The 25,298-nt window shown below is 56.9% G+C and overlaps 2 protein-coding genes across 3 annotated transcripts; one reads left to right on the forward strand and one right to left on the reverse strand.

Annotated features, from left to right (window-relative positions):
• Positions 1-3,355: 3,355 nt before the first annotated feature.
• CBX1 (chromobox 1) lies at positions 3,356-14,342 on the reverse strand. Of its 2 annotated transcripts, none has more exons than XM_059830500.1 (5): positions 14,288-14,342; positions 5,900-6,075; positions 5,178-5,355; positions 4,380-4,474; positions 3,356-3,702 (listed from the first exon to the last, which is right to left on the reverse strand). In XM_059830500.1, the coding sequence occupies exons 2-5, from the start codon at positions 6,037-6,039 to the stop codon at positions 3,558-3,560; spliced, it is 558 nt and encodes a 185-aa protein (XP_059686483.1). In that variant the 5' UTR covers positions 6,040-6,075; positions 14,288-14,342; the 3' UTR covers positions 3,356-3,557. The 2 variants fall into 2 exon arrangements, with proteins under 2 accessions (XP_059686483.1, XP_059686484.1); XM_059830501.1 differs by lacking the exon at positions 14,288-14,342 and adding an exon at positions 6,919-6,935.
• Positions 14,343-14,807: 465 nt separating this feature from the next.
• On the forward strand, positions 14,808-22,860 carry SNX11 (sorting nexin 11). Its single transcript, XM_059830483.1, has 7 exons — positions 14,808-14,840; positions 18,861-18,909; positions 19,228-19,314; positions 19,660-19,760; positions 20,017-20,115; positions 20,322-20,534; positions 21,984-22,860. The coding sequence occupies exons 2-7, from the start codon at positions 18,889-18,891 to the stop codon at positions 22,123-22,125; spliced, it is 663 nt and encodes a 220-aa protein (XP_059686466.1). The 5' UTR covers positions 14,808-14,840; positions 18,861-18,888; the 3' UTR covers positions 22,126-22,860.
• Positions 22,861-25,298: the final 2,438 nt, after the last annotated feature.

Raw genomic sequence — 25,298 nt, forward strand, 5'->3', positions numbered from 1 at the left:
CATTTTCCTGGGGATTAAACCTCTCCTTATGGGGCTGGACAAGTTCATTTACTCCTGCTGCCGGAGCTGAGCCCAGGCCAGCTCTACGCACCGCAACAGCTCAGCTGAGGGGAACGTGAAGCATTAAAAAACACACTCTGAGGTACTTCCCATCTCTCTTCCTCAGCTCTAGGGTATTTACTTCAGATATTCCTTCGGGGGATCTTTTAGAACGTAATACCGGCTTGAAAAAAAAAAAAAACAAACAACCAACCAAACCTGCAAGGATTTCCCCCGTCCTGGTGATGCTGTGAGAAGGTTACAGCCCTCCCCATGTGGGTCGGAAGCCTGACAAAATCCATTCCCCTCTGGCTCGCTGCCCACGCCCGTCACATCCCGTGCGGGGGCCACTGGGCACCGGCCTTTTGCAGGTAGCAAGGAGGGGCAGGTGAGATGGGAGCTTCTTAAGCAGCTCCTTACCTCCACTGCTGTCACTTGCATGTCATGCCATGCGCTGTCAGAGAGGCAGGCTGCCTGCCAGCCCGTAATCAGGTGAAGTGCAGACCTTTCATTTTCCGAAGCAGGAAGCACTTAGCCACCAGCGGGGCCTCGTGCCTCTGATCTCGGCGAGAGACGCGGCTCAGCGGCCCTTTGAACCAGCGTCCAGCTGCCGCCCGAGCCCTCAGCGCGGCAGTCAGGCAGCCTCGTGCCGGCATGCTCCCTGCCCGGGACAGACCCCGGTTTCTGCCAGCCTCCGCTGTGGTATGGGGGGACGGAGGAGCTGCCTCTGCCCTTCCCTGCCCCGCTTCTGGCAACCCAGGGCAGCAGTGAGCCCGGGGAAGACCACCTCACCATCACCCACAGATCTCTGAGCACGTTATGAGGGTGGTGAGGCTATTTTCCTGTGCCTCAGTTTCTCGAGAGGTGACGCATCCTGCTTACACAGTGCCACAGCCAGAGACAACCGGTACCCAGCGATCTGGTGCCTGCCCGCCCTGCCTGCAGCTCAGGCGGGAGCCCCACGGACTCGGCGCGGCCGCAGTCCCACCCCCAGGATGGAACAACACACATCTTCCAGCTACCTGCTGCGATCGATCACCCCAGAGCCTCCCCAGGGAACTGCAGCCTTCTTATGTTCAATTAAGTGGACGTTACCCCTTCCATCTCCAGTGATTAATACAGGTTTAATTGCTGCTTCTGCTGGCTGCTGGGGCAGGGCAGACATTTCACCGTCCCGCTGGGTATAGGCTGTGCTGTTGCAAATAACCTGGATTTCAACTGGCTGCGTAGTTTTGCAGCCCTGAGTGCCAGTGAGGGGCTGGCAAAGCCCCTGCTCAGCCCTGAGCACCACCCAAAACCTCCCTGCCTCTCCCTGCTCCATCCTGCACCCTGCAAACACTGGAAACCTCTGAGCCAGGAACCACAATCCTCCTCCCAGGAATGCTTCAGCCCACTCTGCCGTCCGTACTACTGCGTGGAGTGTCAGCTGGGCTGAGCAGAGGAGGACGAGGCTACTCTTCTCCATACACAGGAGCTCGTTGCCTTCAGCAAGGCCATACCAAGAATAAAGTGAGGCCACCTCCATCTTCAGCCAAACAGTCACCAGATCATTGCCAGAGCTTTAAAAACCCGTCCGTAAACGCAAAGTGACAAAGTCTGCTCAACGTTCAGATGAGAATTGAAGTAAAGGTCACTTACCCCACCTCTGGTGCCGGATCCTGGCTAGGAACACAGGCAGTGCACGCTCCCGGCTCAGGCAGCATCTTGCTACATCAAACGAGGTCCCGAATCATAGCTAGTCCTCTTGTCTCCATGGGCGAGACTCGACTCAGGCCTCTAGACACTAACCTCTACGACACTTCTCTTCTCCAGATGGAAGTCAACATAAATCAGAACCTGCTGTCAGCTGCTCCAAAGCTCCTGCTGCTGTTGACACCCAGATCAGAGCCACCGGCTAACCTGGGTTGCATCAGAGCTAACCTTGCTCAGAGAGGACCGCAACTGCAGGCTAAATTCCCTCCGTGACCTGCTCTACGCATCGTCACTCATCTCATGCACAAAGAGCTGGAGGAAGGAGCAAGGTAGAGAAGAAAAAAATCAGGATTATAAATCTAAAATTTTATTGAGACAAAAAACTGACAGAGCTTGGTATGAAGTTAAAATCCAAACACGTACTTTACATTTAAACAACGTTTTCACAGAAACCTAAACACATGCTTTTAAAAAAAGGTTTGTACAATGCAAGTCTAGATACATACCACCCTACAAGGAGGTGCCAGGAGTCTGGTGGGGCTCATGACTCCAGACATTAAATAGTTCAGTATTTGTAATAAATCTGATGATTAAAAAAAAAAAACAACCCTCAGAAGATTCAGGGTAACACATCCGGCTCCAGCACCAACGGCTGGCCTCCTACAAACAATCACTTGTTATGGGAGAATATGGAATTGATTTTTTTTTCTTGTGCTGCTGTTGATTTCCTCTCCCTCCCACAACTAAAGGGTTCCCAATGCTGCTGGCTGGACAGCCAAATTAAGGTGAGAAAAGGAACGAGTAGTCAGAAGTCTCTCTCCCCCCGATTTTGAGAAATAGCACCTTACAACAGAAAGAAGGGTAGAAAGGCTTTTAAAGGGTTAAAATCCATTCCCGCCCCGCACCCCACCCTCCCACATACAATGCATGTGTCAGTAACTGGCAGTTCTGCTTCAGGACAATACAAATCACAAGTTTGCATTTTCACAAGTCTCCCCTCACCCCCCCCTACCCCCCCTAAAAATTGCTCGCAGGGTTTTGAGGATCTTGGCTCCAGAGATTTGGACATTCACAGTTTTAGTCTCATGTCAGTGTCCCTGTCTCCCTAGTTCTGTCATCAATACTGGGCTCTTCCCTGCCCCCCCCACCCCGCTTTTTTTTTTTGTTGTTGTTTTCTGAATTCAGGTTCTAAAAAAGATCTGGAAATGATCTGGAACATTTGTCACCAGACCTCATCTCCCTCCCTCCCCAATGAAACAAGAGACCAATTTCCCCACATCCCTCCCCCCAGCCCCCCAAACCAATACACCAGTAAATAGCAAAAGAAAAAAAAAAAAAAACAACAAAAAAACCTACACACATGCTACGCCGTAAAAATGCAGAGTTAACACTACTGGGAAGAAGGCTGTGGGTTGCTGAGATGGTCTTTGAAGAATAAGCAGTATCCATCTGCACTCCCTTTCCCCAGCCCACCCATCACCAGTGATAGTCCTTCATGGAAGGGGCTTTGCTTCCTCTCCCACAAGCTGCAAAGTAGACAGCCTTGAAACAAACACCCCAGTTCCCCCCTCCCAACCCTCCCAGTATCCCCCTGCCCTTCCCTCCCCCCCCAAATTGAGCCGGGCTGGTTTGAATCTGTACACAGCATGAAGCTGCATAAAGCAGTTGAGCAGCTGCAGGGCACAGAAACCATACTGGTCTCTTCAAAGGGCATCTTCTCCAGCCATCTCTACGCTCCCAACCGAGCAGAGCTGCGTTCTCTCCCTCTTGCTCAAACCCACAGTTCAGATCTTTATACAAAGGCTGGCCAGAGCGGGTGCCAGGGGTTAGTTCTTGTCCTCTTTCTTGTCATCGTCCTCTGAGGGGTAGGAATGCCATGTCAACCTCTCCTCATAGAACGAGATGACCACCTGCGGGCACTTGATGTTGGCTTCCTTGGCAGGGACCAGGTCAGCCTCGTCAGAGTTCTTCCTACAGGCCAGAGCAGAGGTGCAAGTTAGGGGGGCTACGGAGGGGAGGCGCAAGAAGTGGAGATCGGAGAAAAGTCAAGAAGCGGCAGGTAAACGGAGTCCCCGAGCTGCTTGGGGGATCCAAGCAACCCCTTCCCGAGTGGCTCTGGAGCAGGGAGAAGCAGCACGTGAGCCCAGGAAAAATTCAGGCGTGAGTTCAGCTCCGGGTTGTCGGGGATGGGGAGAGAAGCCGAATCAAAGCTGCGGCCCTGCCCCCAGCCACTCCGTACTTCTGAGACGGCGCAAAAGCAAATGGCTCCCACACCTATGCCTGACTGGTTTGGCTCCCACCTGCGCCAGTGACAAGCCCTGTGTCACTACAGCCGAAGGGGACGCGGTCATCGTCACGGCTCTCCTCTGGGTGCAGCCTTCCGAAACTGCAGCCCGTGCCATGACACCGTGCCCCTCTCTCTCCCCAAGCTCGCGCCTGCTGCGGGGGGACATCTTAAGAGCCACACAATCCCAAGGGCCCTACCTGCTCGTTTCACATCCACGTTAGCCTCAGCGCAGAGGGTCACCTCAGGCGGCAGCGCCATCGCAAGAGATTTCATGCCAGGTAGCAGGGACTCCCCAGGCGCAGGTCCTTCCCTCTCTGGCACAGAATAAGTGAAGAAGTGACAGACACAAAGACACACTCACCACTTCATCAGGAACATGAGCTCCCCGCTGGAATCCGTGGCACCAATGATTCGCTCTGGCTCAAATCCCCGGGCAAAGCCTCGCGGTTTCTCTGACTGAAAAGAGACGAATTTCCACTTGTAGCATCACAGGGTGACAGCCACATCCCTGTTTCTGGTCACCAGGACACTGGCGGCTGCTCAGAAAGGCTCTGCGTATCAGATGCTCAGACTGTAATGACTGAGGCCAGCAGGGAACTGAGAAGACCGCTCTGGCGAAAGTCCCTTGCACTGAGGTGACCCTGGACAGCACAGTGGAGTGCCCTGCTCATGCTGCAAACAGAGGACCTGATTTCCAAGGCCCTGCTGATCAAACTCTTGTGCTGGCCGAGATTCAGCAGCTCTTGAGATGAAAACCAGACTGCAAAGCCTTTTTATTGTCCCTTTTCCCAAGCAGCTACGAGCACCCTGAGCAGGAGGCTCTCTGCTCCACCTCGTTCCCCCTCTTGAAGAGGCAACATGCCCCTGTCTCCTGTTTCATCCCTTGCGCGGTTCTTCAGGAGAAGCTGGGGCTCCACGCCCTTTTGGTTCAAGAACTGGCCTTTTAAATCAGTGCTAGGGCTGGCTCTAGATTGACAAAGAGGCCTGGCTTAGACAACAGCTACAGCTTTTCAAAAGCACTTCAGCTATGTGCAATAGTTTCCCCTCCATGAAGGAGAACAGTGTGACTGAGGTTTCGGAGCATGGCTGCCTTAGCTGCTAGACACCGTGCCAAACGCAGGGGTAGGGAGGTGAGCACAGAAACCCCACCCTGCCTCACCTCCTCCTTCTTCTTCTTTGGTTTGCTCTCCTCCCCTTTATCCTCTGTGTCAGACTCTGCTTTGCGTTTGCTTCCCTCAGACTTCTCGCTCTCATGTGCAGTTTTCTGGGACTGAAGGAACTCTGCAATGAGGTCTGGGCAGTCGAGGTTCTCCTCTGGCTCCCACGTGTTATCTTCACTGCAATCAAAGACAACAGCTGAGTTTTAAACACAGGCAGCTTGCTGCAGCTTTCCCCGCCAAGAAAAGTCCTAGACACCAGGTCATGCGGAGATGCTGAGAGAAGCAGCAGTCTGGATGTGGGTGTCCTCGCCCCACAAAACAGGACCCTGCCCTGATCCAGGCAGGGATGCCAGAGGGCAGGGCAGTTATTTCCCTTCTCAGGAGAGAAATGCAATTAATTTTATCTGGCTGCTTGTTTCACACTAGGTTTAAGGGGGGGAAGCCCCACCAGGGCACCGCACAGCCTGTTTGCAAGACAGAAACAGGACTTTCTCACCTAGGCTGTGCTCTCGTCGCCCTGATTAGCACTCGAGGCATTTAGCACCACCGTTTTTATCATTACGGCTGCCCTTGGCCTGTTCGCTCCATTTTGCAGACAAGGAGAGGCGCAGGGAGACTGAGCCACCTGCCCGGAGAGGCTTCCGGAGCCAAAGGCAGAAGAGATGCTCACGCCAAAGCAGCCCAGCACCCACCCAGCAGCAGCAGACTGGGAGGCACTTACTCCGAAAAGCCTTTCCACTTCAGCAGATATTCCACTTTGCCCTTTACCACTCGCCGATCCAGGACCTTCTCCACCACATACTCCTCCTCCTCTTCCTCTAAGACCTCTTCCACTTTCTTCTTGTTCTGTTTTTTTCCCATTGTGCTGGCCAGTTTTTCAGCTTATGGGCGACGCTGCTAAAAGAGGAGAGAGAACCACACGTGTATGTCAAGGTCAGGTTTGCCTTTGCCAGGCAGCAAACATACTGGATATGCAGAGGCAAAGCACAGTGCAGGAATGCTGCTTTGGAGAAAATGGGCACATACAAAGTAGGTAACACATGAAGAGATGGGCCAGGATGGTCCTGCCAGCTGAAAAGGCAAACAGGAATCTCCAGCAGGAGCTGCTGCATTTACGTGATGCCTTTCTGACACAGAGCTTTGGCCTTTTTGTATCCCCAGCACCTTATTGCACCTACTCCATCAAGGCTCTGCCTGATTCTACCCACACTTTGTCCCTGTTTTCAGCACACCACGTCTCGACCTCGCTGCTCCCATGTGTTGGCCGCCAACCTCCAGTAACGAAGCAGCATCTTACGTCAGCTGCTCCACACCTTGTCCTTCCTCTCCCGTGCGTCCCCCCTCAACCTGTTCTCTTCCCTTTCCTCACCTCGCTGACCTGCCCTTCAGCTCAGTTCAACCCTGCCTTCAGCTGCAGAAAGCACCTGCAGAGCTGTACAGCAGCGGGAGGGAGACAGCACACCATGGATATTAACTAAAAGTTAATAAATAGTTAATCCAAGTTAAATACAAGTCACAGTCCCTGATACCGTGCTCCCCATATTCATTTCTTTGCTGGGTCATGGATATTTAGGATATTTACCTAACTCACCAACCCAGAAAATAGGGGGTTTTCTCCTTATCTTCCAGAGTTCTTTAGATAGTAAAAAATTCCTGCATATATATCCAGTCCTTGCTGGGAAGTGGCAGAAGCAATGCAGAGCTAGAAGAACTCTCTGGGCCGACACAGCCCAAGGCTACCTGCCGTAAACGCTGCAGCACACAGGTAATGCGTGATGGGATGGCCCACGGCGCAGCTCTCTGCTTTCCACTCGCATGGGGGGGACTGCAGAGGAGGAGCAGCCCTGCCAACAGGCCAGGCACTTCCCCCAGGCTGAAACGAAACACCTCAGAGAGCCAAAAACCACAGAGAGGCCCCGCTTCCCTGCTGAAACCCAGCTTGGACCAGTAAAAGCACCACAGCCGGGCAGATCCTGGGTCAGAGTCTCTCCCCGCTGCTGCTGGGGATGGCCGTGCACCTCATCCCTACTGTGGGGCAGGTAGTCCTGCTAAAAACACCCCCGGTCCTCGCAAACGCTCTTCAACCACTTCTTGGCTGGTACCAGTTATGCTGACAGGTCCCAGCCCTGCAGCCAAGGTCCTAAGCCACCACACAGCCCTGTGAGGGGAGGCAACAACAAAGCATCTGCTCGTGCAGCAAGGAGGTGCGGGAAGGGTTTTTTCCTCAGGTTCAAGAAAAATATAGAGCCCTCTAGTACCCCGACCTCATCACCAGCCTCTGCTCCAAAGAAGTTTGCGCAGCCAGCTGAGCGCGCTGAACAAGTTGCACTGATTTAGATCAAGCAAAAGGTCAGGAGGTTCCGAGTCTCCCCATCTGTTATCTCTGATAAGCAGCTACGCCGTCACAGAGAGTCACTGGCAAAGCTGGCAACGGGACCCAGACTGCCTGAAACCAACTCTGTACCTCAGCCTCCCAAAACCCCACCCTGCTGAACAGCTGCCCGAGGAGCTTTCACAGCCTGAGCACTGAGGAACACAACTGCTTTTTTATTTTTTTTTCCAGTAAAATATATACTTTGTGCCAAGCAAAATCACTGGCAAGCAGGTCAAATATTACCTGCCCCGAAATTTTAGTTTTGCCACTCAGGTTATCTTGAATCATGTAGAATAAATTTCAGCCAGCAAAATCTATGCAAACTAGGGCTGGTTTATAGGGAAAACAAAAATCCTGCAGGTTTACACTGGCTGAAGGAGATGTCAGAGTTCAGCAACAGTCTCAGCTCTCGGGGTACAGCTGGATGAGCTCACTTTTGCACAATATGCTGCTGAGCTGAGCAGCTGCCATTAAAGTATCGTTCAAAGGAGAAGGCTTAAAAAACAAGCCCCACAAAGCTCAAAAGACGTACCGTACCACCAGTTCAGACCAGCAGAAGCCACAGCAGAGGGGACAGGAGGGAGCACAGCCGAGCTGGCACGCTCAAGACCACCCTGTCTCTGCTGCTATCTCACAGACAGGGCTTGAGGGCAGCCAAGGAGCGTGGAAAAGCGCAGAGGGAGAACGTAGTGCTTCTCTGCTTGGCAGGTGCTGGACCAACGTGTTTATACTTTGGACCCCACTATTACACTGCTGCTTTCAACCTGACGTTGGCATACAAGCTGTGCCAGCGCCTGGGTTCTCGCTCGGCAGGGCGCTCAGCCTCCGGCTGTGCTTGCTGGCGGACAGACATTGTCCCTTTACACCCCATCCATGCACACACCAGCCGCGAGGCAACCGGAGTCTCCTCACTTGACAGCAATGTCGGGGTAGAAGGAGGAATTAACACCTTCCCCCTGCCATGGCACCCAGAGTTGGGGCTGCTCATGAACCAGGCAGAGGACTGGCAATAAAGGCCACGACAAAGTGGCTGCTAGCATCTTGGGGTGTTTGGTGGTCACTGAGCAAGTTGAGGGTTGTGTGTGTGTCACAGAGCCCAGGCTCTGCATCACAAGCCTTTTCCTCCTTCTGCTCGTGTTTAGCAGTAGATATCTCCTCTGCCTTTCTTTTAACTGGTGGTCTCAGAAGAGGGCTCAGCACCTGAACAGGCTCCAGGGCAGACAGGGACAAGGGAGGAGCTCATTCTACTACCGCAGATGCTGCGCTGCGCTTCCAGAGCTCCAGCGTCTGCCAAAGGTGAAAACTAAACCCCCTCTAAGCGTCAAATGAAGTGAGAAGTTCCCTGTCCTGTACAGACCAGCAGCTGAGGTGGTGGCAGAGATATTCCCACAGACAGGCAGTGCTTCCCCCATGGATCCTTTATTCAACGCCAGAGGATACCCAGCTGCCCAAGGATAAAGTTTTATTGCCCTATTCAATGGGGGAAAAAAACCCCAACCACCTGGAAACAGCCCACTAAACCAGAGCCATACAAGAACATGCATCAGAGAGGCTTTTCCTTCCTCAACTCCTGGGCTGAAATACACTGACAGCATCTTTAATCAGATGCCAGACGGAGGCAAACCCGAAGCAGCGAGGCTCCCGGTCGCCTGCAGACTCACGGAGGAGTAGGCCAGGCTGCCTGGCACCACCTCAGCTGGTGTGCAATACAACAATGTAAAGCCTCCGACCCACCGCCAGCCAGCATCTAATCCCCGAGCAGGAGCCAGCACTGCAGCAGGAAGCCGAGAGATCGTGTTTCACTCTGGAATTCTTCAAGCAGTTCCTTTCTCCTGCGCAGGACAGCCTTACTCCCCTCCATCCTCCTCCTCTGGCACCGCGTGGCTGCCGGCAAAGGGGGCCAGAGCCGAGCATGCCACAGCAGAGGAGATTCCCAAGAAGATGCGGTCACAGCTCCGACTACAAACAGCAAAAAAACTCCAAGACAGCCTGGAGGGGCGAGATCTCGGGCTTCCCCTCTCTCAGCAGGGACTTCTGTTCAGCTGCAGCCGAAAGGATTTTAGTCGAAAGCGCTGTGGTTATTGCTTGGAGAAGGACTTGTTTTTAAGGCACCTGAGGATGCTCAGCTGGATTACCAGGCCGCTTGAGCGGCTTCCTAAGAAGGCAACCGGACCAAAGAGCCTAATGGTAGAGTCTGGCCATGATGAGCTCAGAGGGGAGTTGCTAAAACTAGAGGTGGTGTGTAGGACAGGTAGGTGTGGAAAGGGAAACAGAGAGAGGCAACAGAGCACTGCGGATCCATCATTTTATTGTGGTAAGCACTGGGCAGAGTAGATGCAAATCCAAGGCCAGGAGCACTTTGAGAAAAAGCTTGCCAAGGGGAGGGACAAATATACCAGTGCAAAGGGCTGCAGTAACCATACCGTAAACGTACGGCAGGCAGCAACCTCTCCAAAGTCCCCAGTCACTCGGGGCTTGTTCCTTTCAGCAGACGTTCCCCTGTCTCTGCTAGAGGCATTTACACCAGAGTACCCGTGTCACCCCCTCGCACAGACCTGCTCTGCCTCTGTGGGTTCTCAAGATGTCTGCTCTCACGCAGGCGTGGGGCTGGCACCCAGCTGCCTGCTGACAAGCCGTCCCCTCGGCATTCATCCCTGCGGCAGGGACAACATCTGGTTTTGCCTCAAGAGCCTGCAAGCCAGAAAGGTGCTCCAGGAGGATAAGGCCAAGCCGTAGTTCACAGCGTCTGCTGCTAGACACGGTACAGATTTTAGCGTTCGAGCCAGCAGCGCAGAGACAAGCTGCTGCACAGGCCTCTCGCTGCACTGCAGTCAAAAACGCAGCTCGAGTGTGAGAAAGGGACTTCAGCCCCCCCGGGGGGTACGAACTCGGCGCGTGGCTTTATCTGCGAAGCATCTGAGCTGCTCCCCACACCCTCTTCCTCCTTGTCAGGAATGCCTCTGCGGAACAGAGTGCTCAACAAAGATTTCAGCCTTCTGTGACCAGGAACATCCAAACCCTCCAATTTTTGTTATTAAAAACAAACCACAGCCACCCAAAGCACTGGCTGGTTTCTCATCTCTGGAGGAAGGGGGAGAGGTTGAACAATCCCCATCTATTTGGAAAGGCAGCGCAGGGAAGACTTACCCCATGCTCTGCTCTCTCGTCTCCAGAGCTTTCAAATAAACACATTTCACTCACACCGAGTTCCAGAGGTGCAGAACGAAGCCATTTCATTTTGCCTGGGCATTTTTGGGGAAGGCAGACAACTCCTATTACATTTACGTGAGCAGTCTCATGTCTATAGAATTTGGGGCTAGATGACCCCTGCCTGAGAGAGATCTCATCGACAGTATGTTTCCTAAAATTCAGCTTCAATTTTCTATACTTAATGTGTGAAAAAAGTTGGCTTATACCAAAAAATGTGATTTCAAGACAAATTCAGGACAGGCTTATGCCAAATCTTTCCATTTTCATTTGCTGCCTCTTACCTAACGCTCAAGGCAAAGCTGAAATCCTTTGTGAAGAGGAAAGCAGAACAGAGAGAGACCAAAAGAATAACTTCTTGGTCTGCAGCTAAGAGGAAAAGGATCCAGGACACACCTAAGCCACTTGAAAAGAATTCAAACTCCAGTAAAAGGCCATGAAGAAAGAGGCCCAGCACGAAGGTGTGTACAAAAGCCTGCGCTATTGGGGCAGGAAGAGCAGACGGAGGAGCAAGAGCTAGCGTTGACAGCACGTCATCGCAGTAAATCCGAGCAAAGCACATGCTGGTATCATGAGATCTCCTGAAGAACAGCATCCAGGTAGTGAAACCACTACCAGACAAATACACTCAGCCTCGCTGGCTGGGACACTTTCTTCGGAAGATCGTGAAGCTCTACCTAATACCCTTCTGTGATGCCTGGCGCTAATCTTTTCAGTAGAAAGTTTAACAAGGGAAAGGAAGACCAGCCTAAGAAGAAAAATGTGGAGACCCAGAGGTTTGAGTACAGACTAGTTCCATTAGCTGTATCTTAAAGGATTAACAGTTCAGCTCAGCTTTAATGAGTTTTAAACTTAAAACATTTCCTCCTCCTGCCTTTCTCAAACTTGGCTGGGATCACTCATCTCTTTAAAGACTTATGAGCACGCCAAGTTTATTCCACACGTGCCAGGGGAAGGCAGCAGGCATCTTTCTTTTGAAGTGGGAATAAGCATGTTAAGTCTTCCACTCTTCAGAACCTGAAAACAGCAGAAAGCATTTCTGGAAAGTTTGAGTGAAAGCTCAAGCCTTTGAGCAGAGACCAAACTAAAGAAAAGCCACAATCTTCAAGCTCAGCCACATCACTTCCAGTTAAATTCACAATCCATGAGAGAATGCACCTCTGGATTTAAGAGAAACACACATGCAACAGTAGGAACGTTACCTCCCTGCAGGAAAAGAGAACCTGAAGTAAGAAATCCTGTCACTAAGACAGGAATTTTAAGTTTGTTATGTGAAGGCAGGCACAACTTCTGAACTCCTCTAGATCAGATAAACACTCATGGAGTCAGGGGAGAGATGTGCATTCTTCTTCTCCTCCCTTTTGTATAAAGGCGAGAAAACATTGCCCCAAGTGCTGCAGGATTCCCAGTGTCCCTGACACGGCACCGCCTCCCTCTCCACGAGCAACCCGGGGCCCTACAGCACCTTCCCCTGACAGCCTTCATCCCTAGGGACAGAGGGACCGCATCTGGGTGCGCTTCCCCAGTGCCCAGGAGCTGACTGCCGGCGCTCACAGGCCCTTCACCTGGTTATTTTTGCATGTCACTAGCGCTGGGCAGCGGGGTTAGAGCAGCCGCATCTGTTTCTCATCGTTTTCACTACTGGTATCTCAAGCACTAATAGGAAACCGTGCCTGGGTCGCAAACCCAACAGGGACTGTTGACTCCAAACATACCCATCGCAAACACCTTCCTCTCTCAAATGCACAAGGGATTTTTTCAAGTTAATAAAATCTTTCACAGATCAAGCCTGCAATTATTCAGCCAGAAAGCCCTTTTATACTTTGATCTCTCAGTTTTATAGGGACAACGTACCCGCTTGCTGCTTCCAAACCAATCAACCCTAAGAGCACTGCCCCATCTCCGGGATCCTCACGCTCAGCCCCCCATCCCCGATGCTCCCCACCCAAACTCAGGCCACTTTCCAGCCCCTGTCATCTCTTCCACACTGCACAGGAGTGGGTCAGCTTCACAGCACAACCCTGAGCCAAACCCCACTGCCACCCTCTCGGTCAGCCCCTGCGCTCCTGGGGCAGCTCCACATCTGCCACTTCCTCAGCAAAGCTTCGCCGCTTCCTTGTCTAGAGATATAAACCCCATTTCAGCTCCATCACCTTCCCTTGCCAGAAGTCCTACTCTTCTCCCAGATGCTTTACAACTCCCATTCCAAGCGTGGCTCAGCTCCCCCAGCTCCCAAACCTCCTCCCCTGGCAAAGGGGCCAGAGAAAGCCAGCCCTGCTGGGGAGCTGCCCCGACACCCACCCCATGCTGCGGGTGAACAGGGACTCGACCCAAACACAGCTCCTGCTGCATCTCCCCCCTCCCCTTCCCCAGCACATCCCTGCTTCCAGCCTGCCCGCCACAACCTCCCTTTTCCACCTCCTGCCAGCCCCACACTGAGAGCTCTCCCCCAGCTCCAAGGCCCCACGTCCCCCCACTTCACTCCCCAACAGCTCTCCTCCCCCTGGCCCCCCGGGACCAGCTGCCATCCCGCTCCCTGCCCTCCCGCAGCCTGTTGAGCAGCTTCCCGCTCATTCTCCCCGCCAAAAGTTGACGCTCATTCCTTCCCCGCTTTCAGAGCGGCCAGAGCCTGAATCCCCCTCCTCCCTCAGCCGCCCCCTTTCCCTGAAGCTCTCTCCCCAGGGAACACCTCCCTCCCCTTCTCTGCACCCCAGGGGCTCCACCAGTGTTTTTTTAAAGCACCATCCCATCCAAATACAACCTTCCCCCCCCAGCGCAGGGTCCCTGCTACCAAAGAACACTTCCACTCCGCAGCCCCCAGCCCAGACCCCCCCATTTCCCCAGAGCCTCTGCAGCAGCCCTTGTTCTCTCCTCACGCAGCAGCCCCCTCCCAGCACCCCGCCTCCCCCAGCACCCCAAGACACATCCTTCTCCTCTGTCCAAAGGCACCCCCGCACCTCTCCCCCCACCCTCCTCCCCAGCCCTCAGGGCCTTCCTCAGCTCTTCCTCTCCCCAAAGAACCGTCCGGGCCCAGCTTTGTCCCCGGCCCAGCCCCTCCTCACTCCGAGGCCCGGCTTTCCCCGCCCCGCGGCCCCTGGGAGGGCCACGGCCCTGCCAGCACCCCCAACCCCCGACTAGCGCTTCTCGCAGCGCCCCAACGCCCCCCTCCACTAACACCCCCCCTCTTAGCACCCCCAAACACCTCTCTCCACTAACCCCCCCTCTCCCGGCACCCCAACCCTCCCCCTCCACTAACACGCCCTACCCCAGCGCCCCAAACACCCCTCCACTAACCCCTACCCCCCCCATACACCCCTCACCGCCCCCCCTCATCCCGCCTCCCCAGCAACCGCCGTCTCACCGCCCTAACACCATCTCCCACAGCAGCCCCCCCGAACCCCCCCAGCATCGCCCAGTTCCCCCTCAGCATCGCTCCCCCCCACACCCCCCCCAAGCCCCCCTCAGCCCTCCCCACACACGCCGCCCCCCCCACGCCGCCCCCCCGGCCCGCCCGCGGCCCACGCTCACCTTGCACAGCCCCGCCAACGGTTGCCGAGGGGAAGGGGCCTGCGGGGCGCGGAGGCGGGCGGGCGGGGCGGGTCGGTGGCGCCGCGGGCCTGGCCGCTCTCCGTCCGCCTCCCTCGAACAAAAGAGCCCGGCCAGCCCCAGTACCCGCCGCGCGCACTGCGCCTGCGCCGCGACCCGCACCCGCCCGCCCGCCGCGGGGCATCCTGGGAGCCGTGGTCCGCCACCGCGGGGCACACACGGAGTCGTAGTCCATTCGCCGCGGGGTACGCTGGGAGCTGTAGTCCCACGGTGGGCTGCCGCCGGCCGCCCGCCCCTGCGCAGCATTTCCGGTTAGGTCTAGGCGCGCCGCCCCGGTGGGGATCGCACCGCGGCGTGGCCTGGCCGGGCCCCTCCGGGAGGCAGCCCGCAGCCGGAGGGCACAGGCCGCGCCCCGCTGCCTGAGAGGCGGACTACAACTCCCAGCATGCCCCGCGCCGGAAGGGGAAGCACCGCCCTCGCTATAAGGCCGCCGCGCCGCCGCGCCACTTAAAGGGGCCACGGCCTGCGTGAAGAGGTGAGGGGGCCCCGAGGGAGGGGCCCGGGGCCGCTCGGGGCGAGGCCGCTCGGGGCGAGGCCGCGCCGGCGGTGGGGCCGGGGATCTCTTGGCCCCCGCGGGAGGCAGCGCCCAGCCCCTGGCGGGGGATCCTTCGCCCGCTCGGGGCGGCGGCGGGGCAGGGCCCGGGGCTGGCCGGGGTCGGGGCGGTGGGCCTGGGCCTGGGCCTGGGCCTGGGCCTGGGCCTCACCCCTTGCTGTGGCCTCTCCCGGCCGGGCCGAGGCCGCGGTGACCGGACCAGCCGCCCTACAGCGGCATCGAGCCCCGGGAGCGGTGCCGGCTGCGGCGGGGGCCGGGGCCCGGAGCCGCGGAGCGGGTAGAGCGGGGCCCCGCCCGTGCTCACGGTGCTGCTGAGCTCGGGGGCGGCTTGGCTGGGCCGCTGCCGCCGGAGTGAGTTGAGGTTCGTGCGGTCGAGTGACCGGCCCTGGTGTTGATGTGCTGTGGCGTTGGGCTGGCTGGGGACATCCCCTGCCAGTGGGCAGGGTGGACCCAGGGGGTCCCACTTCGGGGCACCGATCTGGATGGGGAGCCCTTTCCTGCCCGGACGGGAGAACAACCTCAGAAAATCCTCTCCGGTGTCCATTGTGGACAGCTCTGTCCAAGCGTGACAAGCAAAAGCAGAAACAAACGGGAGTCGTTCCCTTTTTTTCCTGTTGTGGAGCTCCTTGGTGAGGCTTTCCGCAAAACTCGGAGGCTCTTCCGTGGCTGGAAGTCACCTGGAGCAGTGCTGTGCCTGCGCGGAGGGACGTGAAGCCTTGGCCAGCCTGGAGCTGGGTAGGGAACGGAGCTGGGGCAGGGAGCTCCAAGCTGGACTAAACTATCACTGGTGTGTGCTGGTTAGGAAAGAGTATTCGATGCAGGTCCTGCTGTTACAGAGGGGTAGAGAGCGCTGCTAAGGGCGTCTGAGTGAGCAAGGAAGATAAAAGATAGCAAGCAAGAGATAAGAACTAACACTTTCTCTGTCAGCAGTGTGAGTACAGGGCTGGGGGAGGCAATCTGCCTGGAATTAGACTGTGCCTGTGGCTCATTAAACACCCAGACTGCCCTATCCTGGGCAGGTGAAAGTCGTGAGGCTCCAGGAGCATGGATGTGGGGCGTTTCTGTGTGGCTTCCACCTCTCATGTCCTTCTAGCTAGAAGCCATTGAAAGCATGAGCCCTGGAAACACTGAAATGTAAATTGGAGGAAGATTAAACCAAACCCAAACCACGTATCCCAGGGCCCCTTAAACTGAGGCTTTAAGCAAAAGCCCTGAAAGAGGATTTGGTGTAACTGTTTAAAGCTAACTCAGAGCTGCCTTCTCCATTGGGTTTAAGTTGATTTATCAAGTTAAGATCAATTAACTCCAAATAAAGCGTAAATAAGATTATGTGTTTCTTGGTACAACTCTGGATGAAAGTATAGGTGAAAGATGTGAGCGTTTGGACTCTCTGATCTCAGTTTTCCCCACAGCCTGTCCGCCTCCTCGCTGACTGCAGAGAGCCATCTCCCCGCCCTGGGTCTCTCTCCTCTTCGGAGCACCCTTTCAGTAGCTGGGAAATTAAATTCCTCTTCCTGGCAACCCTCCGCTGTTCCATTAGGCAATTTCTGAGTCTCTCTCTTCTGCCTCCTGCATTTTTAATCTAGGCAGGGCTGTTATGCAGAGCAAGGAGCTTTAAAAGCAATGGGACGGCGGCAGTGTCCCCTGGGGAGGCCGGGGAACATAATGGTCAAGTTCTGCTGCTGAACTGGTTCTGGCTGGGAGCCCCCAGCACGGGGGAGGATCGGAGCTCCCCCATTACTGCGCTGAGCAGAGTGACTCATGTCACATTTGGCTCCTTCGCTCCCCTCCTTCCCCAGGGGAAGAAGAATCATGTGCGCTGAAGCGTGGGGGTTAGTTTTTTTTGGTAGGTTCCCCTCGCCCTCCCCCTCCCCCTTACAGCTCAAATTGGAAACAGCAGCAGCCTGACCCAACTCCAGAGAGAGTTTAATTACTTGGAGACCTCTCAGAGTGGGCCTGGGTCTCTTGCTGCCTATCCCAAAATTCTCTGCTGTTATTAACACTTTCTGTGCTGTGGAATCGGATGGCTGAAATCTTGCAGAAAGTACCTGAAAACCGGTGGAGCCAGATTTTTAAAGTGTGGTTTGTGGCTCAACCCCTCCCCTTGTCCCAGCTAAAATTAGCTCCGTCTTCAGAAGAGCTTTGCTTCACATCTGAGCGTATAAATAAAGGCTGGGTTTCCAGTGCTGCCTGACACTTGGCAGCTCTCGTGGCCTAAAAGGCAAGACTCCAGGAATGGGGAACAGGTGAAGGGCTGCTTCGCCTCTGCAATCAGGCAGCCGTCTCCCTTGGGAGCCTGGGCTGTGACAGGCAAAGTCCTGCGCTGCCGGCTCATCCCAGGGGCTCCAAAACTCTTGCAACAATCCCGCAGAGGAGGTGAAACCAGGACACGGGACACGCTTGGTCTTCCAGCTCCCCCTGACGAGTATTCCTGGTCTGTGCCTGCACAGTCCATCTGTGTGTGGGGGACTCTGAAGGGGTTTCACTGGCTGGACTGTGCATTTATTGGGGAGGGGTATCTCGCTGTCCCCCCTGCTTCTTCCAAGCCCTGACGCTGCGTTCATGGTGTTGTTGCAGAACAGGAATTACTGCAGGAGCACGTAATGGTGGAGCTAATTAGCTGACACGGTCCAGCAGGACCTGGGAGCGCTGGAGGGACGTGGCGGAGAAAGCGGCTGGTGTGATAGGAACTTGTGAGCAGCTCGCGGCACAGCTGAGCCAGGAAAGCTGGGCAGCACGGGGGGCACCAGGCACCTCTGCGGCTCCCTGAGAGCTTCACCAATGCCCTTTGGATCCCCGGCTCCCACTGGGAGAAGGGGAAGGCGAGGTTAGGGAGGGGTGCAAGGGAACGCGGTTGCAATGCAGACACGAAATGTAGCCGGGTGGGGAAATCAAGTTTGCTGCTTATTGAGGTGACTTGTGAAAGAGCCAGAGAGAAATGGCTTATCTGTGTCTGGTGCTAATGGGAGACTTACTGAGGTGGCAGCTGGGGAACAGGTCTGATCTACGCAGGAGAAAAGCAGGTTTCCTCTGGCGAGGCGCAGAGGGATCCTGGCATGGGCTGGCTGCTTCCCCTGCTCTGACATCCCAGCCGAGCTCATGCTGGGCAGGTGGTGTGGGAGAGGGAGGCCTGCAGGAGAAGGGAACTGTGATAAAAGCAGGGTTTTCTCCTCCCCAGCTGAACCGGCTCCCCTGGCATTTCAGTGCAAACCTGCCCGTGCAGGGAGTGGGCCGGGCTCTTCTACCCTGTCTCCCTCCTGCATTGCCAGTTCTGGCTCTGCAGGAGCAAACTGGGGACCTGGGGTCTCAGTGCTGCACAACGAGGAGGCTGTTCCTGGCTAATGGGAGTTACACTGGGGGAAAAGCTCTCCCAGAGCTGTGTCCAGCTCTCCCAGAGACCCCATTATCTGCCTGGGAGCAGGGACGTGCTGTGGGAGAGAAGCGCAGGCAGTGCAGCAGGAGCAGCCGGCTCCTGTATTTGAGTGGTTACAGCCTGTCTGAGCTGGAAGCCCTGCTCACCTCTGTCTGTGATCCGGGGATTTTTGAGTGCTGTACCAGAAGGCTGCAGGATCCCAGTGCCTCTCTGTGAGCAAGGGTGACCTGAAGACAAGCTGTGGAGGAAAGAGGTGCTGCAGGCTCTGGCTCTGGTCATGGTGCGCTTTCCAGCACACCCCAGCGAGAGTCTGACAGGCCACATTGCCTCAGGAGCAGATTAATGCTGGATGTTCTCTCCCCGATGGGCTGCTGGATTTGAATGCATCCTCTTTTATTTCATGGTGGCTGAGGGGAGAGGATCAGGGAGAGCAGCTGAGTGTGGATGTGGGGGCTGGAGAGGTGCCTGCTGGATGGGACAGAGGTGTGAGGTACCTGGGGGAATGCAGATTACATGGGAGACCCTGATGTGTTGATCTTGTCATACTAAATCCTTTTTTCTTTGTACAGATGTTTCCCGCTGGGCTCTGACTCTAGGATGTTGGAGAACCGAGAGGAAGTAAGACCCTTTCTGACATGGGTTTTGTCTGTTCCTGGCTGGGGTTTGGCAGCGCTGGAGCGGGTTGTCTTGGCTGAGCGCTGTGTCGAGGGGGGAGAGGTGCTGAATGCTGGGCAGGGTCCGTGGGGCAGAGCTGAGGGGTTGCTGGCAGTAGGGATGGGAAAGGTTGGTGCTGCCCCTGGGGCAGGATGGCTGGACAAGCCAGCGTGGTCGTGGGTACCTGTCCCCAGGAGCCCCTCTGAGCCCCGTGAAGGGGGTGACACTGGCGTGGGGCGGTGAGCACTGCTGCCACACGCTCAGGCAGTGTTTGTGCCGTAGGAGCTGACCACGGTGCGTGTTCAGGACCCCCGGGTGCAGAACGAAGGCTCCTGGAACTCCTATGTGGATTATAAAATCTTCCTCCATGTGAGTTGCGGCTGAGGGAGAGGGGTGAGCTGCAGAGCTTGGTCGTGCCACACGCGAGGCTCGCAAGCAGAGTTGTCCGGCCATGTCTGGCTGTGCCCAGTGGGGATGGAAGGAGCCAAGAAGGGGTAACCCTCAGCAGCCCATCCCTCCCTCTGTGCTGTCCCTGTGAGGGTCTGAGACCCAACTTCTCCCCTGGAGCCTGCTCAGGTTTCCTAGGCACTTTCAGCTCCCCAAAGCCCAGTGCTTCGAGGGGATCCCTTAGTCACTGAGCTCAGGGGTCTGTGCAGATGAGATCCTGCCTGCCTCTGTCTTGCTGCCCCTCAATCACGTGGGGTTTTTTTGCAGACCAACAGCAAGGCCTTTACTGCCAAGACCTCATGTGTGCGGCGCCGGTACCGTGAATTCGTGTGGCTGAGGAGGCAGCTCCAGAAGAATGCTGGCTTGGTGTAAGCATATCTTGTACTCCTTCCTTTACCCCTCCTGCAGCCAGATGCTGTTTCCTGTTGCCCTGGAAGACCCACATGAATTCAGAACAGATGTGGATAGAAACCCCAGACATGAACATGGGATACCTGAGCTCTTGGGATCCAGCTCTGCACAAAGCAGGGTCCTGGCTGCTGCTGCCACGGTGTCCCCATGTCTCCGTGTTCTGGTGCTGGGGTGATGTGACCCTGAACCGCTGCCTCTGCTCTGTGCCTGCAGGCCTGTCCCAGAGCTGCCCGGGAAATCCACCTTCTTCGTGGGCAGCACAGATGAGTTCATCGAGAAGCGGAGACAGGGGCTGCAGCAGTTCCTGGAGAAGTGAGTAGAGCATTTGTGTAGGCTGGATGGGGGGAGAGGACACACTGCTCCAGTCCTGCTTAGAAGTTGCTGGCTCTGAGGTGACAGTGGAGCTGTCGATGGTCACCCTGGCAGTGTGGGGCACGTGAGTCACTGGTGGGGCAGGGCTCAGCATGCTCTGTGCTCCTGAGAGCCTGCCTCATTTGCCCTCCTCTGTCTCTGCACAGGGTCGTGCAGAACGTGGTCCTCCTCTCCGACAGCCGGCTGCACCTTTTCCTGCAGAGCCAGCTCTCGGTGCCCGAGATAGAGGCGTGCGTGCAAGGCCAGGGCTCACAGACAGTGACAGAAGCCATCCTGCACTACGCCATGTCCAACTGTGGCTGGGTGCAGGAGGAAGAGAGCCGCCCTGCGCTGCTGCCGGGAGGAGGCCTGCACGGCAGGTAACGCAAGCAGGGAAAGGGCAGTCCCCAGCTCCCTCGCTGTGCCTGGAGCTGCTCTGTGCTGGCTGGAGCAGACCTGGCTACCAGCAAGTGCTCCCAGCCAGCTGGTGACTTGCTGTCTGCACCTCCCCTTGTCAGTGCTTGCAGCTGTGGGGCTGGCTACAGTCTGATTTGAAATGCTTTGGTGCCCATGCAAGGGACTTTCACCAGTAGCAAACAGCCTCTGCTGTGAAATAAGAGGAACTGTCAGGCTTTCTAGAAACCCCTGAATGTTTTTGAATTTCCCTGTCCCATCCTTGCTACCGTCGTTTGAGGGAATGAAGTTGAGCATGTGTTCCCCATCCCTGCACACGGAATGGGCAGGATTCCTGCGGGTCAGGTGATCGGAGCTGGACATCTTGGGCTGTCTCCAGCAGTCTCCTGTACTGCCCTCCAGGCTGCCCGGGAGGGTCACCTGTCCTGGCCGTGGCCAAGGCTTAGCGAAAAGAGCTCGAGTCTCTCAAAGATCTTAAGCTGAGATTTACAAAGGTCTTTGGCTGCTTTCCTCCCTTAATCTCTGGGGAGTGAGGAGCCTTCGGAGGCTTTCAAAGCTCAGGCTTTCTGTGCGTCTTGTCTTGGTCCTCGCAGCGTGAGTGGGTTCTGCAATTCCTCATGTTCATCAGACCTTCAGAGTGCTTGCTGCATGCTGGGGAATTAATCAGGCGTCTCCCGGTGGGGTGGCTGCCCCCCCTGCAGCCAGTCGAGGGTTTTCTGCACCTGGGGAGGCAGCTGACCTGGTGGGAGAGGAGAGCATCCTCCATCTGCCACTGCTGCAGCTCCCTGCAAGAAGCTGAACAAACACAGACATCACCTGCATGTTTGAGTCCTGCGGCAGAAGTGGGGTCCCTGGCTGGGCTCGCTGGCAGCCTGCTGCGCCTGGCAGAGATGCTCTGGATCCCTTTGCTGCTCAAATGAGGTATTTACCTGCTAAGCAGGAGGCAGTTTCTGGCCTTCTGCACCACCCAGCGTCTGTGTTTCTTCATCTTGGTTTCCAAATAGCAGGAAGAAAGAGGTGTCTGGACTCCAGTGAGAGACTTGGGTTTAAATAGAGCCCTTCGGGTTTAAATTAAGGTGTTTGAGGGAGTGCAGCAGCCCGGACTAGTGTGTAGGTACCCAGGCAGTGTGGCTTCTCGTGTCCCTCTCAGCTGCCAGCCCCGTCTGCCTCTCGCTGGCGGCATTCTCCCCACCTTTCCTGCTCTGGGTTTGTGTGCAGGGGTGAGCAGCTGCTTCTGTGGCTGAGCTGGCTGGAAGCTGAGGGCTGCGGTGGGGCTGTGCAGAGGGGAAGCAGCCTCTGCTGCGCAGAAGGCGTTGTGCCAAGGAGGCAGCAGTTGACGTGGAGACACGCAGGCACCTCAGGCCCTGCATCTTCCCCGCATCCCTTCTCCGCTCTGACCTGTTCTCTCTTTCCAGCTGTGCCGGCCTGGGAAGCCCGCAGGGTCCAAGCTGCCTAGAGACCTTCCCGCACTGGAGCGACTTCGGCATGGACGACACCCACTCGGACAGTCCGGATGAGCCAGCTGAGCCCTTGGGCGGACGGCGTGAGATGCAGTAAACGGCTCTAGTGACCTTGCCTGCCTTCCCCGGGACCTGCAGCCCTCGCTGGAAGAGGGACCGCTGCTGAGCTGGAGGGATGCCCAGGCTGGTGGGACTGGGGCTGCGCTGGGAACATGGCCTTGTCCCGGTCTCTGCGGTGTCCGGGGCTCACGTGCTCCCTCCCTGCTGACTCTTGACTGTCCTTGATGTCCCAGGCGGAGTGTTCGTATTGCTCTTCTCTTTGCAGAAGAGATCTAGTGGTTAGTGAAACCTGTGTTTGTTGTTCCCATGGCCTTTGCTCTCTGACTGGAGCAGTAGCAGGGCTTAGTTAGGTGGCAGTGCCAGCAAGGCCCCGTGTTCTTGGCATGTCCCTGGCCCGGGGCAGGGTGGGATACGCTGGCTCACATCCAGCACGATGGAGGAAGGCTTTCCTTGGTGGAGCTGCAGGCTGGGAGCAGGGGCTGGCTGCTGCCCAGTGGGTCTCTTCAGTTTAGTCCCCCGTGTTCCTCTCTGCGCTGCAGGCAGGAGAGGCTGCGGTTCCTCGGTAATAGCCGCGCTGTGCAGCTCCTGGGGAGGGTGGTCTCAGCTGCACCGAGCCGGAGCCCACACATGGGGTGCAGATACCGCATCCACACCTGGGGCCTCCTGGCACAGCTTGCCCCGCAGGTTGCCTGCAGCTGGGACGAAGAGAGATGAGCTTTGCCCCCCTGGGGAGCGTGGGGCAGGGGCATGAGATGGTGGGGAGGGAGAGGGGGGGCAGTTTGTCTCCCCTGCCCTTTTGAGGCGATGCCCCTTCCAGATGGGCTCCTTTCTCGCACGCTGAATGCCACGCACGGGGAGGAATGGGCGGCCTCAGAGCCAGGATCTAGTTTGCTTAGAAAAAAGGAGCATGTAGCTGCCTTGGAGACGGTGTCCGGCAGCGCTTGGGCTCTGGCTACTCCTGATGCCACTCCCTGTGCTCTCCTGCACCTTTTCCTCCCACCCTCAGCACTGGTGAAGGCAGAGCCGACGTGCTCTGACTTGAAATAAAAATGAAGTAGAAGAGACTTACTGGTTGCTGGCAATGTGTGTCCTTGCTGCGTGGGTGGAGGGAGCCGAGGCCAAGCTAATTGCAGATGGATGGCTTTAGGGAAAAGAGGGGGTTATTGCACCTCTCACCATGGGGCTGGAGCTGCTGAAACCATGGGGGCTGACCCTGCCCTGGGCAGCAGAGAGGTTCCCTGGGGCCAGCCCTGGGGTGGTGGCAGGGGACAGGCAGGGCTGAGGGGTCCCAGCTTGGCCCCCAAGTGAGTTTTGCGGTGCTGGGCCTGGCTGTGGGGGGGTCTCAGCCCCACGCAGGGGCCAGGACACATCGGGGAGGGGGCGGGAGGCTTGGAAACCCATCGAGGCGCATCTGAAATGTCAGGAGAAGTTCATTGGGAAGGCTGGCAGCTGCTGGCTCGCTGGAGCGCTGCTGCCATTGGCTGCCCCCCCTCATGCATATTCATGAGTGTGCGGCTCCAAATGGCGCAGCTGTGAGGCCAGCTGTGCCCACGGACCTGCTCCTGTGCCCACGTGTGCCTTCGCCCACGCGTGGCCTTTGCCTGTGCACAGCCTCATGCAAGCAACATGCCCTCGGCCGGGGCCGTATCCTGCCTCTGCTCCCCCAGCACAGTTTGCACGGTGAGCTTGGCCTGGCACAGCCGTGTCCTTCGCTTGACGCCTTGCCAGGAGCCAGCCAGCCCCCGGAGCTTCCCTCTGAAGGTGGATTGGGAAAGGGCTGCCCGTGGGGCTCAGCCATGCCCGTGGGGCTGCTGGAGCCAGGGCTCCATCCCCTTTCCTGGCTGGTGGCTCCTCGCAGGGCCCCACGGTGCCCATCCTTCCCCCTCGGGGCTGCAGCCACGATGCTGGCTGCGTTTCAGAGCCAAGCGGAAATTATTTTTAGTGGTGTTGATCAGCTTTGCAAAGCTGTCGGGAAAACAGTGACTCAGAGTCAGACCTGGCTGGGGGGGCGGTGGGGGGGAGCAGTCCTGCTCGCAGGGAGCTGAGCATCGGTGCCCCTCAGGGCTGCAGAGAGTCCCTGGGGGTCCCGCCTGGGTGGCACCGTGCCGGGTTGCTTTGCTGCAGAGGCTGGGGGCAATGGCCCTGGGGGGGGGGGACAGTCCCCTCCACCACGCATCGGACTGGCTCATCCCCTCCGTGGCCTGATGTGGCTGCAGGCGAGCGCTGTGCCGGCGGTGGGATATGGCACCGGTGAGTCAGCTCTGGGCACGGAGATGCAACCCTGTCACCTGTGTGGGGTCAGGGACAGGGTGGACACCAAGAGCCGCTCAGGGTAACCTTCCCCACCCGGAGCAGGCGAGGACAGCTCGGCCCCCTCCCTGCGCCCTCGCAGCCTGGCATGTCTCTCTCTCTCTCTCCTCCCCACTGCCTGCCAGAAAAACAGCCTCGACGCTTGGAAGAGGGCCAGGCTCTCCAGAGAGCGCATCCTCAGCCCCCCGAGGAAGGCTGTCTTGCAAGTCTGTGCAAACAAACCATGGTGCTTCCCCCACACACACCCCACAGTGTGCCGTGACGGGGGGGGCTCCTGTTCTGACCCAGGGCTGGAGCAGCCCGTGCTTGGCCAAAGCATCCTGCTCCCATCTCCCTCCCCTATCCCGTCTCCCCAGCTCCTCCTCAAGCAGAGCATGGAGGTCTCAGCCCAGGCATCCTGGGCAAGTTGGTGGAGCTGGGGCAGGATCAGGCCTCCTGTGCTTGAGCATCAGGAGTGGTAACAGGGTGCAAACGGCCAGGCCCTTTCCTACAAGTAGGGCTGGGGCAGATGCAACCAGTCAGTCCCAAGCCCTGGTCCTTTTTTGCACCGGAGCATCCGCCTGGGCAAGAGCATCGGTTCCTTGCTGCTGGGATCCCAAAGAGCTCCCAGGAATGATGCTGGAGAGATGAATACTGGCCCTGCAGCTGCCCCCCCAAAATGAACTGTTCCTTGCAAGATGCTCGTGGGTGGCGAAATGGAGACAGGGAGGGCTAAGCATCGTGCGGAGGGAGCGTTTCCCTCTCTGGATCCCTGCTGCCCTGGCACGGGTTCCCATGGCTGCTCAGGGTCACCCACGCTGCGGAGAGCCGGGGCTGGACGAGCAACTCGGGAACACCAGAAAGATTTCAGCCCAGCTTGTGCCCTGCCAAGCGGAGCTTTGGGCATCCCAAACCCATCCT

Source organism: Gavia stellata, chromosome 28 (assembly GCF_030936135.1).
Source record: "Gavia stellata isolate bGavSte3 chromosome 28, bGavSte3.hap2, whole genome shotgun sequence".
Taxonomy (NCBI): Eukaryota; Metazoa; Chordata; class Aves; order Gaviiformes; family Gaviidae; genus Gavia; species Gavia stellata.

What these genes read in the sequence shown, in the direction of transcription:
- CBX1 (XM_059830500.1), bottom strand. Translation starts at nt 6,039, where the DNA reads ATGGGAAAAAAACAGAACAAGAAGAAAGTGGAAGAGGTCTTAGAGGAA. An exon ending in AAGTGGAAAGGCTTTTCGGA is followed by an intron (nt 5,356 to 5,899) that starts GTAAGTGCCTCC and finishes CTTTGATTGCAG; the next exon opens with TGAAGATAACACGTGGGAGC. An exon ending in CAAAGAAGAAGAAGGAGGAG is followed by an intron (nt 4,475 to 5,177) that starts GTGAGGCAGGGT and finishes GTCTCTTTTCAG; the next exon opens with TCAGAGAAACCGCGAGGCTT.
- SNX11 (XM_059830483.1), top strand. Translation starts at nt 18,889, where the DNA reads ATGTTGGAGAACCGAGAGGAA. An exon ending in TGTTGGAGAACCGAGAGGAA is followed by an intron (nt 18,910 to 19,227) that starts GTAAGACCCTTT and finishes TTTGTGCCGTAG; the next exon opens with GAGCTGACCACGGTGCGTGT. An exon ending in ATTATAAAATCTTCCTCCAT is followed by an intron (nt 19,315 to 19,659) that starts GTGAGTTGCGGC and finishes GTTTTTTTGCAG; the next exon opens with ACCAACAGCAAGGCCTTTAC.